This window comes from Anguilla anguilla, chromosome 3, assembly GCF_013347855.1.
Source record: "Anguilla anguilla isolate fAngAng1 chromosome 3, fAngAng1.pri, whole genome shotgun sequence".
Classification (NCBI taxonomy): Eukaryota; Metazoa; Chordata; class Actinopteri; order Anguilliformes; family Anguillidae; genus Anguilla; species Anguilla anguilla.
Genome location: NC_049203.1, coordinates 32,810,150 through 32,822,340, shown reverse-complemented (window position 1 = coordinate 32,822,340; position 12,191 = coordinate 32,810,150). Strand labels below are relative to the sequence as shown.

Below are 12,191 nucleotides of genomic sequence, written 5' to 3'. Positions count from 1 at the left end.
CACATCATTATCATAACACATGATTAACATACCCATCTCCATTGAGATCGACAACAGCTACGTCATAGCCGAAGGAAGATGCCAGGCCCTCCCCTTCAAGAGTGTACTCTGGTGAGAGCATAGTGTATTGGTCTGCTTCCGTCTTGAGGAAGACCACTGCTCCACTGTGATTGGCTCGAGGAGCCCCAGCCACAATGGTCAGTTGGTCCTTCATAGTAATGCTTTTCCCAGAATCAAGAGAGAATCCTGCAAAGTGAAATTTTGCTACTCAGAGTGGCAAGAATAGGACATTCACAACTTTATGTAAATGACCGAATGGAAATGCCTTAAATTTATTTTTATTTAACCTTTATTTACCCAGGGTAGGTTCACTGAGCATGAATGCTCTTTTGCAGGAACACCCTGCTTCACACTCATACACAATCACACCTGGGAGATGCCCAGTACAACCACAATCCTCTATTGTTGGCCACTGAGCAGCTCCACTGGAGTAAGCGAACATTTTTTTAGCCAATTAAATCAGGGGATGATTAGGTGGCAAGTTTTTGTGAGAGCCAGATCTGGGATCTTAGCCAGGACACCGGGGAACCCCCTACTCTTTGCGAATAGTGTCATGGGATCTTTAATGCCCACAGTGAGTCAGGACCTCGGTTTAACGTCTCATCTGAAAGATGGCATCTCCTACAGCACAGTGTCCCCGTCACTGCACTGGGGCATATTTGACCAGAGGGATTGCCCCCTGCTGGCCCACCAACACCACTTCCAGCAGCAACTCAGTATTCCCTGGTGGTCTCCCATCCAAGTACTAACCAAGCCCACACCTGCTTAGCTTCAGCCAGTCGGCAGGTGCAGAGTGCGTGGTGGTATGGCTGCTGGTAAAATGGATGAATAATAATAATGGATAAATATATTCAAAATGATGATCATTTGGTATACAAGCATTTAATTCCTTTTTATCGCTGGTCACCTCAAGAAAAGTATGCTTATAAATAAATATTTCTTGCATTATTGCACATGCAGTTTTTAATAGTCACAGCATGACACAAACATACAAACTACTGAAACACAAATGGGTTTATTTCTGCTCACAAGAAATAACTGATGGGAGTACTTTGACTCAAAGTATGACAGTAATCATGCAGAGCAGCATTCACATGGAGAATGGCACAGAAAGGGTGGATTTGGAGCACACATCCTGTTTAGGCATGTGGGAACAAACCTAAATAGCAATTGGCCATCACATCTCAAGCTTTTTCCATTTTAACCTTCAGAGGAAGGGAAAGTCGTCATAAACAGCACACCTGAACACACAAAACACAGTGCTATGAGATAAATATAATCAGACTAGAGGACGGTTGGAAGGACTCTGACAAAAATGCTACTATTGTGTTTTGCCAGTATAAGGATCACAGTATTTGCACACTGTCCTATTTTATGTGCAAACCTACCCAAGTAACTGTTAGCAGGTACTGGCACTAGAGCTTGGTCCAAACGGTTTTCATCTCCAACTTCATAAGGTCCGTCATCAAAGATACCCAGTTCCAGCAGAGTGCTGTTCTTCTGTTCTACACGTACAACGCCTGATGAAGGATTGAGGGAGGAGGGAGGGTGGAGGGTGGGTGAAAAGAGGGGATGGGAATGGATTATGATGACTGGTTATGCTGGATGCTGGAACAGTGACTAACAAACCCCACCAAAACAAAAGCTTAAACAAGAAGCGCCATTATACTAAGGCAGTATAAAACATGTAACAAACCTGAATGGTAATCAAAGTCTATTTATTCAAGTTTAATAGTAGAAAACATTATGTGACAAAATCTAATCAAATCATATAAAAATACATAATCAAAAGTCCAATAAAACATGAAACTGAAAATGTAATGTTTACAAATGACTTAGGAGTGAATGTTAAAATCAGAATATATTGAAATGATTCCATCACGCTGATGCAATATTGTGGATCATGGAATTTTGATGAATCATGAGAAACTTTATGGTTGATTTTTCTGGAGAGTCTTTTATGAGTTGTATTGCCACCTAAGGCTGTCTCAAAGTGTCTACAGAACATGTCTTTTCCTTTCCAATTAGGGGATGATTCTGTGTTTTATGGGATGATTTGCAACCCTAAATCAACCTAGACTACTATCTCTACAGTCATTTATGGAGTTATAAGCAGACACATCCATTAAGACTGTTGCAAGTATGATATTGTGACAGCTGGCTTACTAGCAACTTGTGACAAAAAAAGAATCGTCATTGTTTATTGAGTGAGACCATTGATTTAAGTCATATTTAGGGTAACGAGGAAAGTCAATTATTAGAGCAACTGACGTACAGAACAAGAGAAGCAATGCTCAGCTACACATACAGTAACTGTGTATCAAGCCATGTGTAAATGCTTTGATGAGTTTTTAAAATTACATTTAAAGCTGCAGTACGTAACTGTGTTTTTTTTAGAAAGATATCAGAGAACAGTCATGTTTAATTTGTGACAATCAGAAAAGGGCCACTGTGAGAGAAATCCAGCACCATACACTGTGTTCATACCCTCAAATTCTGCATTCTAAAGTCAGGGATATGGGCCGAGTTCTTGTTTTCAAAACAAAGTACTTTACAACATGAACCAACCAAAGTGTGTCGCTTTTTCCGTGGGCAGAGCCACCGAGTGTTTTGATTTAAAAAATGTTTTCACAACACTGTGACCACCGAGAAAGTTTCCTACTGCGGCTTAAGGAAAAGTGAATTTTTAAAACATAAAACATTCTTTCAACTAAATAAATCTACGAGTCTACCATCAACAACTCTTTGCTCTTTGCATAATACAAAGTCCTTTTATATCTTTTGTATAAAGGCCAATACTTCGGTCATACCCTTCCAGTTGTATGCGCCAGGTGCTCCAAAGACCACATAATGGTAGTCCTTTGTAAAGGTGGCCGACAAACCCTGCTGGCAGGATCCAAATCTCTCATGGCCTCGGGCGCGGCCCTCACAGAACTTCCAGTTTCCACCATCCTCGTCCGAGTTGGGGTCGATACTGAGGTCCTCACTCAGGACGTAGCAGCGTCCTGTGATGTCACGGGACTCCTGTGGCGTGCCCACGAACAGACGTCTCTGGTAGCGATGGGCACAAGTCTACAAACGGATGAGGATGGACCCGTATCATAAACAGTGCCACGTGGAAGCATTTTCAGGAGGATCTCCTCCATGTCCTTAGTTAGACTTACCACAATCTTCCCACCAGGACCCTGACTGTGAACTGTCACCCCCATCCACTGGTTCTCCTTGTTCTCAACATTGTGATCCGCTACACACACAAAATTGGGGGGAAAAATGTATTTCATACATTTCTGTGGATTTCACAACATAGCAATTACTAACACATGATAAAAACTTTATTTATGTTTTTCTCTAGCAAGTTGCATAGAACAGAACAAAAGTACACCAATAAAAGTAAATAAAAACACTATTAAACTACTACGATAATGAATGCAACATCAAAGGTGATACATCAGTAAAGGTAGAACTTCTGCGAGTATGTCGTACAAGACTATGGTGAAGGGGATATGCACAAACAGTGCAACAGAGCTCGGGACTCATGGATGTGTGAAGACCTCTTACCATCATTGTCGAAATCTATGCGATTGCAATCTTTGCGCTGGGTGGTGACCTCACAGCTGTACAGCCCTCCAGTCACATTTGCCTTCTGATTGGGCAGGGCCTTGGCACGAGGAGCTCCAATCAACAGTCTGGAAAAAGCATTGGAAACATGTCTCGGTCTTGGGATTTATCTGATAGTCTCAGCTGAAATGTGCTTCATGGCAGCATATGAGAACCAGTCCTTTCTGGTTAAAAAAAACGTTTGCATGCAGGTTGTCATTTTACAGAGAGAAATATTAAAGTAAATTAGCATTGAACATGCTGTAGGTCAGATATATGGACTGGTCCTCTTGAAGCAACATTTTGTCTGCAAAATATTATCCTAGGAAGAAAAAAAATTACATTCTATAGACAGACTGGGACATAATGAAACACAGGATATCTACAGTATCTGAAGAAAACTTAATAACAACAAAATAAAGCACATGTTCAGCAGTGGCACAGTTCAAATGATAAACAGCCATTAGAACAGCTGATGCCAAATATGTTTGATAAGCTCAGTCTTGCTTATCAGAATTTATCAGGATTCACTGATGAAGACCATTTACAGAGGAAGACACAACTCCTATCATGACCACATTGAAAAGTGAAAGTTATTTCAGTGACCGTAGACATGCAAGTCACACTGAAACAAAATCAATTCAAAACCCACAACCAATACAACCTAAACAGCCTTCAATATAACATGATACTGAATGCATTAGAAAATTAAAACCTTTGAACTGTCAGGTCTACATGCTATGGTGCATTTCTTCATAAAAAGACAAACAGATTACTGGTTGAAAAAAGACGATGAAAAGAAAAAAATCCAAGCCTGTGTACAGACCTGATAACACAGCTACACTTGACTCCACATGCTGCAAGCCTTCTTTCTTTCGTCAGGATTGGCTGCTTCAGTGATAACATTCATCCAAGCACTGCATAGAGTCACTACACTAGTTCTCTTTGTGGAAAGAATCAAAAAGCAGTTTTGTACAGAATCCATGCATTCCACTTGACTGAAAAGCTGAAGAGTGGACAGTATACAGGAGTCTTGAATATAGGAAGATTTTCAAATGCATGATGGATGAGTATGCTTGAGGAACTAACATTTGAAAAATGCACTAGACCACAGCGGACAAGGCCAAATAAGTAAATCCTTAACAGGCACCTGAAACAGACACGTGGTCCACAAAAATGCAGCGCTCACTCAACGGAATTTTGACAAAAACATCTGCTGTGCTGGAAATATCATGCTTTTGACACTATTTACTAAAAATTGCACACCACTCTTTTCACCATTACCATTTCAGCTGCCTCTTGAACACATCAAAGGTTTATGAGGCCAATCAGATTACAGTCACCCAAGTGTTCCAAAAAGCAATACACTGTGCCACTGGACCCAAGGACTATCTATCAGCAACCCTGCTAATGTAGGTGAAATTAGATCTAGAAGCAAAACAGTTATGAGCTGTGAAATTGTAAATAAATCCCTATTACTTATATGAGAGAGGGATCTCTCTCACACATTGGGAGGTCTGCTCTGGTGTTCTAGTCCATTTTAATCTAATAAGATAATTCTTTCCAAAATCTGAACAGGTCTAAAAAACAATATGCTTAGAATATATCATGGAAGAATGGAACACTGCTTTCACAGGAGTGCCAGAACATGCTCAAGTCACAGATTTGCCAGTTCAACACTCCAGACTCACTACAACTCATCCAGAAAATAGATTTGCAAAAAAGTGCCAGAGGATTCTGGATATTTTCCATCCAGATGGTTGTTATAGCAGCAAATGGTGGACCAACTCCATATTAATGCCCATATTTTTGGATGAGATGTTGGATGTCAGGTGTACGTAGTGTAGAGCATAATTGAGAGCCTACTCTTCAGGAAACAAGGCTATGTTTACATTGCAGGCCTTGATGTCCAGTTCCAATTTTGTGCCTACGGTATAACCAATTTTTTTACATCTATTTTTTTAAGTGACCCATATCCAATACCTGTGCTAACACGGTTTACACTTGAAAAAACCTGTATGCACCCACAAGGGTTTGATTACCAATGTGGAAGTAAAAAAAGCACACAGGCACAGCCATATCGCCAGCTGCAATGGACGTAAACAAGGAAGAAATAATTATTCAAGCTATTGCTTTCCGGCACATCTTTAGAATTCTGCAAGGAACATCCCTTGTATATTGGCTGTACCAACTCTTCACCCCACAGGCTTAAACATTACCAGCTGAAAGTTGTTGTGCACGTTACATTACATGTCATTACCAGGCAGTGTAAGCATTTTAGTCCAATGTCTGATGAACAGCTTCACTTTAAAAACAAGGAACATGAGCATGGCTGCCAGGGCCATTTCCACAATACGGTCGGAAAATAGCATGAAGGATATTTTTTGCATACTGACCATCTCATACGTCACAGTGTGCTTAGTAAACAGCACATAGGCTACTTTAGTTAGGACACTGGACTGGACACAGTAGTTAGGAGGCTCATTCAGACACAGTCCCTGTATTGTTCTTTTTTTGGTGTGTTGACCCGTGATCTGCTAGCTAGAGCGTATTGTCATACACTCTGCCTGACCTGCAGCAGGCTCCACTCAGGGCACAAATAAAGTAAATACAAAAACCCAAAAACACAAACATTAGCTAGCTAACAAATAAATAAGATAAAATCCAGTTGCACTGTTTTGTTTATTTATATTGCATGTGCAAATAATTTAGCATGGTAACGCAGAATGTACAGCATCGTTAGCTCGTTAGATAATTAAGTGGCCAATACACAAGCTGGCTAGCTTTCGGAGTAGTGCAGCTAATTCACAAGGTGAGCACTGCACACGATCAAACCTTGATTTGTGCTAGTACTCACATTTTCATGCCTACAAAACATGTGGTAAAAGTAGTAGAAAAGAGAAAACAAATGTAGTGACTTGCTAGCTAACTGTCGCTACATCATATCTTTTGATTGCAAGTTATAACATGCACTCCTGCTATTCTTTACTCAATAAATATTACACTAAACATTTAATAAACTGTTTAGCTTACTAACTTAAATGTGAGTTTATGAACTAGCTAGCAATCATATCTTGCTAAGGTTACCTAGACAATTTCTAGAATGAGCGAGTTCAGCCACCATTAGAGGTGTGAATCACCAGGGACCTCACAATAAAATATATCCCGATACGTGGATCACAATACAATAATATGAATCTTTGTGTTTTTGTCTTACACTAAGTACTGCAATTTGATACGGTGATGTATTGATATTTTTCAAAATTAATTTGCTTCTCATTTGACTGCAGTAAAAAGTTAAAATCATACGCCTAAGGAGAAAAATAGACTAGAATTCATTACACCCCATAATGAAAAGCTTTGCATCAACTTCCCTTAAAACTTTTACTTTTTCAACTGAAAACAATAAACACACAGCAGCTCCTAAAAAAATAAAAGTTTCAAGAACATAGGGTCCCTTTTGCAGCTTAAATTAATTTCAATAAATAAATGACATGAAACGAAACGAAATGAAATGAAACCGAGGGACAAAATGCAAATAAACAATGTAAATGGTGAGACTCATCCAATTGCAGCACCGTAATGGCAACAGTTCGAGATGAGCAGCCGTTGTAGGCCATCCGCAGTTTCAGACAGCACATGCATAACATGTAACAATACCTTTTTTACATGGAGTTACATCAACACTGAGATAGGGATGCCACAGTGAGGAAAATTTCCCACCGGTTAATAAACTCATGACAACTCCGGTGTTACCAGTAACACCGGACATTTTACAAGATATTCGTCGATGATGCTCAATATCTGCAGAGCGCTTACTTTGATCTTTAACGTTAGATCTTTAGATCTTCCACTTTGAACAACACGAATGCTTAGAAGGTTGGTTCATTATTATTTTTTAATGAAACACAACAACAATAAAACAAAGTGCAATGACAAACTCTCTTATATTAAACATAGAAATAGAGCTTTTATTAACAAAATGAATAAGACGGATGACGGCTTGGCCTAGGCATACCCATGCTGTAGCCTGATATAGGCCAAAATAACACAAATAACACAAAGTTTTAAATAATAGGCTATACATAGTAAAAAAAAAAGTGCAATTAGGAAACACTATGGATGGAACCAAATAAACAAGAAACAAATTAAAAAAGGAACCAAATAAATAAGAAACTAATAAAAAAAAACAAAGCCTCCCACACATTGTAGCGTAATGTAAGATAAACGGCAAAAGTCAAAAAGCTTTTCAAAATGAAAAAAAGACAATTGAAACTAAATTGGCAATTGGCGACAGTGCTTTACATGTTCTTTGCCAGGAAAACCAACAGGAATGTGACTCCGCTACTCTGTGCTGCAACTCTGCTGCGCGCGTGGACGGAGCAGACACTTTCAGTTTATTGTAGTGTCCGTAGTCCGACTAGAGTGAGGGGGGGGGGGGGGGGGGGGACGTCTATCGACCTGAACCGCTAGTGTATTTACTTCGTATTTATGAGAGAGAACTGGACATCGTTACCTATTAAAATGTAAGTCCTGTAAAAATACACATAATAAACTGTCTAAATGTAAAAAACCAACTTCATACATATACATTTAGTTATAATAATACAGCCAATATCAACTTTAAGATGAGCAACACGCTCTGAATTATCTCATCGCGACCCATTAAAAGCAATGACGCAGACGTTGCTTCATAATTTCAAACTGCTTTCCTAACGGCTATTTTGCGTCCTGCGACTTGAGTTACAACTGTGAATATGCACGGATTCCTAGACGTGCTGATAGCAACCACCATTTCTCATATTAACCTCAAATACGCAAGACAAGACACTTACACAGTGTGCTAGCAAATTTATGTCTAGTTCCATTCATTTATATGGGGTGGTCGATACACGTCCCCTTAGCAACCAAAAGCTAGCGCTGGACCACCTCTGATTTATTTGCCGGCACAGAAAAAAATTGCAAAAGTACTGAAAAAATAACCACTGGAGGATAACAAGGACATTTTTCCTACATAACTTGGTACAGGTTGTTACCGATATTCCACCTATTTCATATATAGTTGTAAATCTGTTTACATTTTCCTGTCTGTCGAATGAAGGTGCTCTCACTCTAAGTAGGGCTATTGGTAACTCGCTTAGTATTTTACAAATTAGAGTTTTTTTATTTGATGAATGTGGGCACTGATACGCGAAAATGAACTAAATGGGTTTATTTCTATAAAAAAAAAAAAACGGTGGGGGCGGTGGGCAAGTAGCCTAATGTAATTGGCGTATGCCCGAACACCGGTAACACCAGTAACCGCGGCAACCCTACACTGAAATAGCCAGGGATAAAAATCCAGTGTGGATATTGTGCGAATTGTGTATGCATTTTATGAATCCAGTATATATGTCTGCAATTAGTGGGAAAATACCACTGATACATTTACAATGAAAATTGGTTTACATTAATAGCCTAATTGTATAATTTAAAATATAATTGTGAGCACTGTTCTTCAGGCTGCATGGGTCATTTCCAAGTAAATTCGTTTGTGTGTAAGTGTACCGGCTGCTTTTGTGAAAAGCAAGAAAAGTGCCTTATTTAAACAAACACTGAAGCCAGGCACCCACCCGCAACCGTAGGCTTCAAGTAGGGAGGACAAAATGGAGCTTTAGAACATTGACCGCAGTGTGTGCATGTGAGTGGCATGTCTCACAGAAATTGCAGTTTGTTGGGTTTTTTACTTTACAGCAGTGATTATCAAACTCACTACCAAGTTCTAACATGTTGTTAGCCTTCGATCACAATTCTATGAGACCGTATCATATAGCACAAGCCAAGAGAATAAGCTAATAGCACAAGCCCATAAAATTGATTTTTAATTATTGTTCAATCGAACATTCAAAGTGAATCTGCATTTATGTTTTTTCTTTTTTTAAACTATATGTGTTCAGGTATCTTGGACAGTTTTGTTACTCATAAGCGGGGAAATCCCCCTCAAACCAAAAATTAATTCTAAGCCCTGGCTAGCTAAGCAGTTTGGAGTAAATACGAGTCATATTTATTGACTTCAGCAAGTGTCAAGCATATGCGCTCAATTTGGTTGCGATTTTTTGCACTTTGGAAGCAAATGGAGTAGATGGCTAGTTACAGTAGCTGTCCATTACATGAAACATACTGTGAGATCCTTATGACCCAAATTGATCAAACAGAATATTAATACCATGTTACATGTGCAACAGTGAACCTAGCATAATGATGGCTTTCTATTTGACTAGAATGAGTGGGAATAGAATGAGTGTCTAGTTGCTAGGTAGGATCTAAGGTTTGGGCTATTTGCTGGAATTGTGAAGTAACTTTTACATTGTATTAAACTAGTGCTTATTATGGGATGGCACATGGCAGTGGTTGCTTTCCAGATGTTGCTCTGATCCTCATGTGTTGTGGCACCTTTCTTGTTAATAACCTACAATTTTGAATGTGAAGCATCTAATGAAAATAAGTGACCACAGTATAATCTACTACGAGATGCGCTGCGATATAATCTTAATGTATTCTGCGGAGGGTGATTATTCACTCCTGCCTTGCACATTAAAATCAGAATATAAAAATAATATGCATTAGAAAATGTGTCCATTTAGATAAAATATCAATACTTGGAACTAATGTATCAATCTGCATCACTCAGGGACAGTACTATGCTGTATCAAGTCTTTTTTCTCCCAGCCCTAGCCAACATGCCATGTGATAGGTGTGTAGGCAATATAAGGTTAACATTATGGCAGTGATATGAAAGACGATAATTTTGGTAATTTAAGTTGCAGCCAGGTTTGGTTAGCCTGCTAAAATACTGTAATGATGTAGCTGGTAAACACACAACATGTGTTGAATACATTAGATTACAAAATCACATTCCCTGGTCCTGCTTGAATGTTCAGCTTTCATATGATTTAATATGCTTATTTTGTGCACATGTTCACAGTCAAAACTGACGTGTGTAACTTCATCAGTCAACAGTTGCTGCTACAACTAGCCAGAAATACAGTCCATTCTGCAATTAAGATCATTTAATACAAGCCACATCAATCGGTTTCCAAGCTGATTATATCCTAAAAATATTGAAAATCTAAATCAGTACAGGCACAGCTTAACTTAGAACTGAATTGACTGGTTCATGTTTGTGCAATTATACCTTTAAACAACCCAGGTCTATTGATAATGTGGCCAGTAGTCAAACAGGATGTCAGCACACCAAATCCTCTTCGACCTCAGCCCCTATCTGTTGCAACTCCTCACGTGTAAACTCGAGCTTGAAAAAAAAATGTTCAGTTAAAAACTCTCTTCTGTTTCATAGTTGGACATGACCATGGCTTCATTTTCATGTGTATGCAAATTGGTTAACGTTAGCTGCCTTGGCCAGAATGGCTGAATCTACACCATGCTGCATCCCTGATGTTTGGGAGGGAAGAGCTTGCGCTACGTGAGAATTCAAAAGTAAAGAAATACCGGCATAATACAAAAACTGACATATATGTTTATAACTGTGAATAAATGTTACTAAATTAATCTGTTCTTATGTGCAGTCTATGGAAATATTGCTGTACAAGCTGCTTTCAAGTTCCACAAACTCCCAAAAGCACCTATGGAAGCCACTGTAAATCCATAAGCTTGTCAATACTTCAGTAAATATCTAAAATGGCCTTAATTGCACAAAAATCCTGTCCGAGCCTATTGTAATCACACAAAAAACAAAAAATAATACTTAAAAACTTAGTAAGTGAACTCTCCCTTTAAGAATCAGTAAAATCTAAATACATGGCAAGTCCCAGTTATTACAGATTAACCACATCAGGTTTTTTTTTCTTTTTAAAAGCACAGACACAACATTTTGGAAAAGGGGCTTTTGGATGGGCAGTAATTAGATGGATGACGATTGGCTCCACAGTACTGTTCAACCAATCTGAGACACCGTAGTAATTTCCTCAAAGGAAAATTCATGTATTCTCCTTCTTCCCTTATCCACACAACTACAGACTCTCTGCAGTAAACCTACCATCGATCCCACAGTAAGTGTCAAGGGGCTTCATTTATCAAACAAAAAAACACTTGGAGGGGAAAGTGGGGGGTGAGAATGCTAAAAGGTATTCCCTCCTTCCCCCACCACCTCCTCATAAAGCTTCAGCCACATGCAAATTAGAGTCAATACAGCCACACCACACAGCTGTATTTGAGTGCAAATAACGTAGGTCCTCCAGCAGTGTATTGATTCTCTACATTTACTGACAAAGCCATTTAACCTAAGGTACAAAAAGCAGCTGAGGCATGTGTCTGCTGTTAATTTGCAGCAGCCTTCTTAGATGACATGAAAGAGATACATGACCAGTAATTAAGTCTAAAATGTTACTGTTACCTTTACCTTGCATACACACGAGTGCATTACTTCTGCTTCCCTACTTCAGCATGAACACACTCAAACGGTACATACACACTTCTAGATGAATGAAGTGCATTATAAGAATAATAATTTATATCTGCACTACATTCAATACACA

General features: G+C 39.0%; 1 protein-coding gene across 2 annotated transcripts in view; it reads right to left on the bottom strand.

Moving 5' to 3' along the window:
• The window catches only part of itga6a (integrin, alpha 6a), a 36,024-nt gene that overhangs the window by 16,288 nt on the left and 7,545 nt on the right, over window positions 1–12,191 (bottom strand). For both annotated transcript variants that reach the window (XM_035410203.1, XM_035410204.1), the window contains exons 2-6: window positions 3,619–3,746; window positions 3,225–3,304; window positions 2,871–3,132; window positions 1,449–1,580; window positions 33–246 (exon numbers count right to left, since the gene is read on the bottom strand). In XM_035410203.1, coding sequence (XP_035266094.1) covers window positions 33–246; window positions 1,449–1,580; window positions 2,871–3,132; window positions 3,225–3,304; window positions 3,619–3,746 — 816 coding nt within the window. The remainder of the gene's footprint in view (window positions 1–32; window positions 247–1,448; window positions 1,581–2,870; window positions 3,133–3,224; window positions 3,305–3,618; window positions 3,747–12,191) is intronic.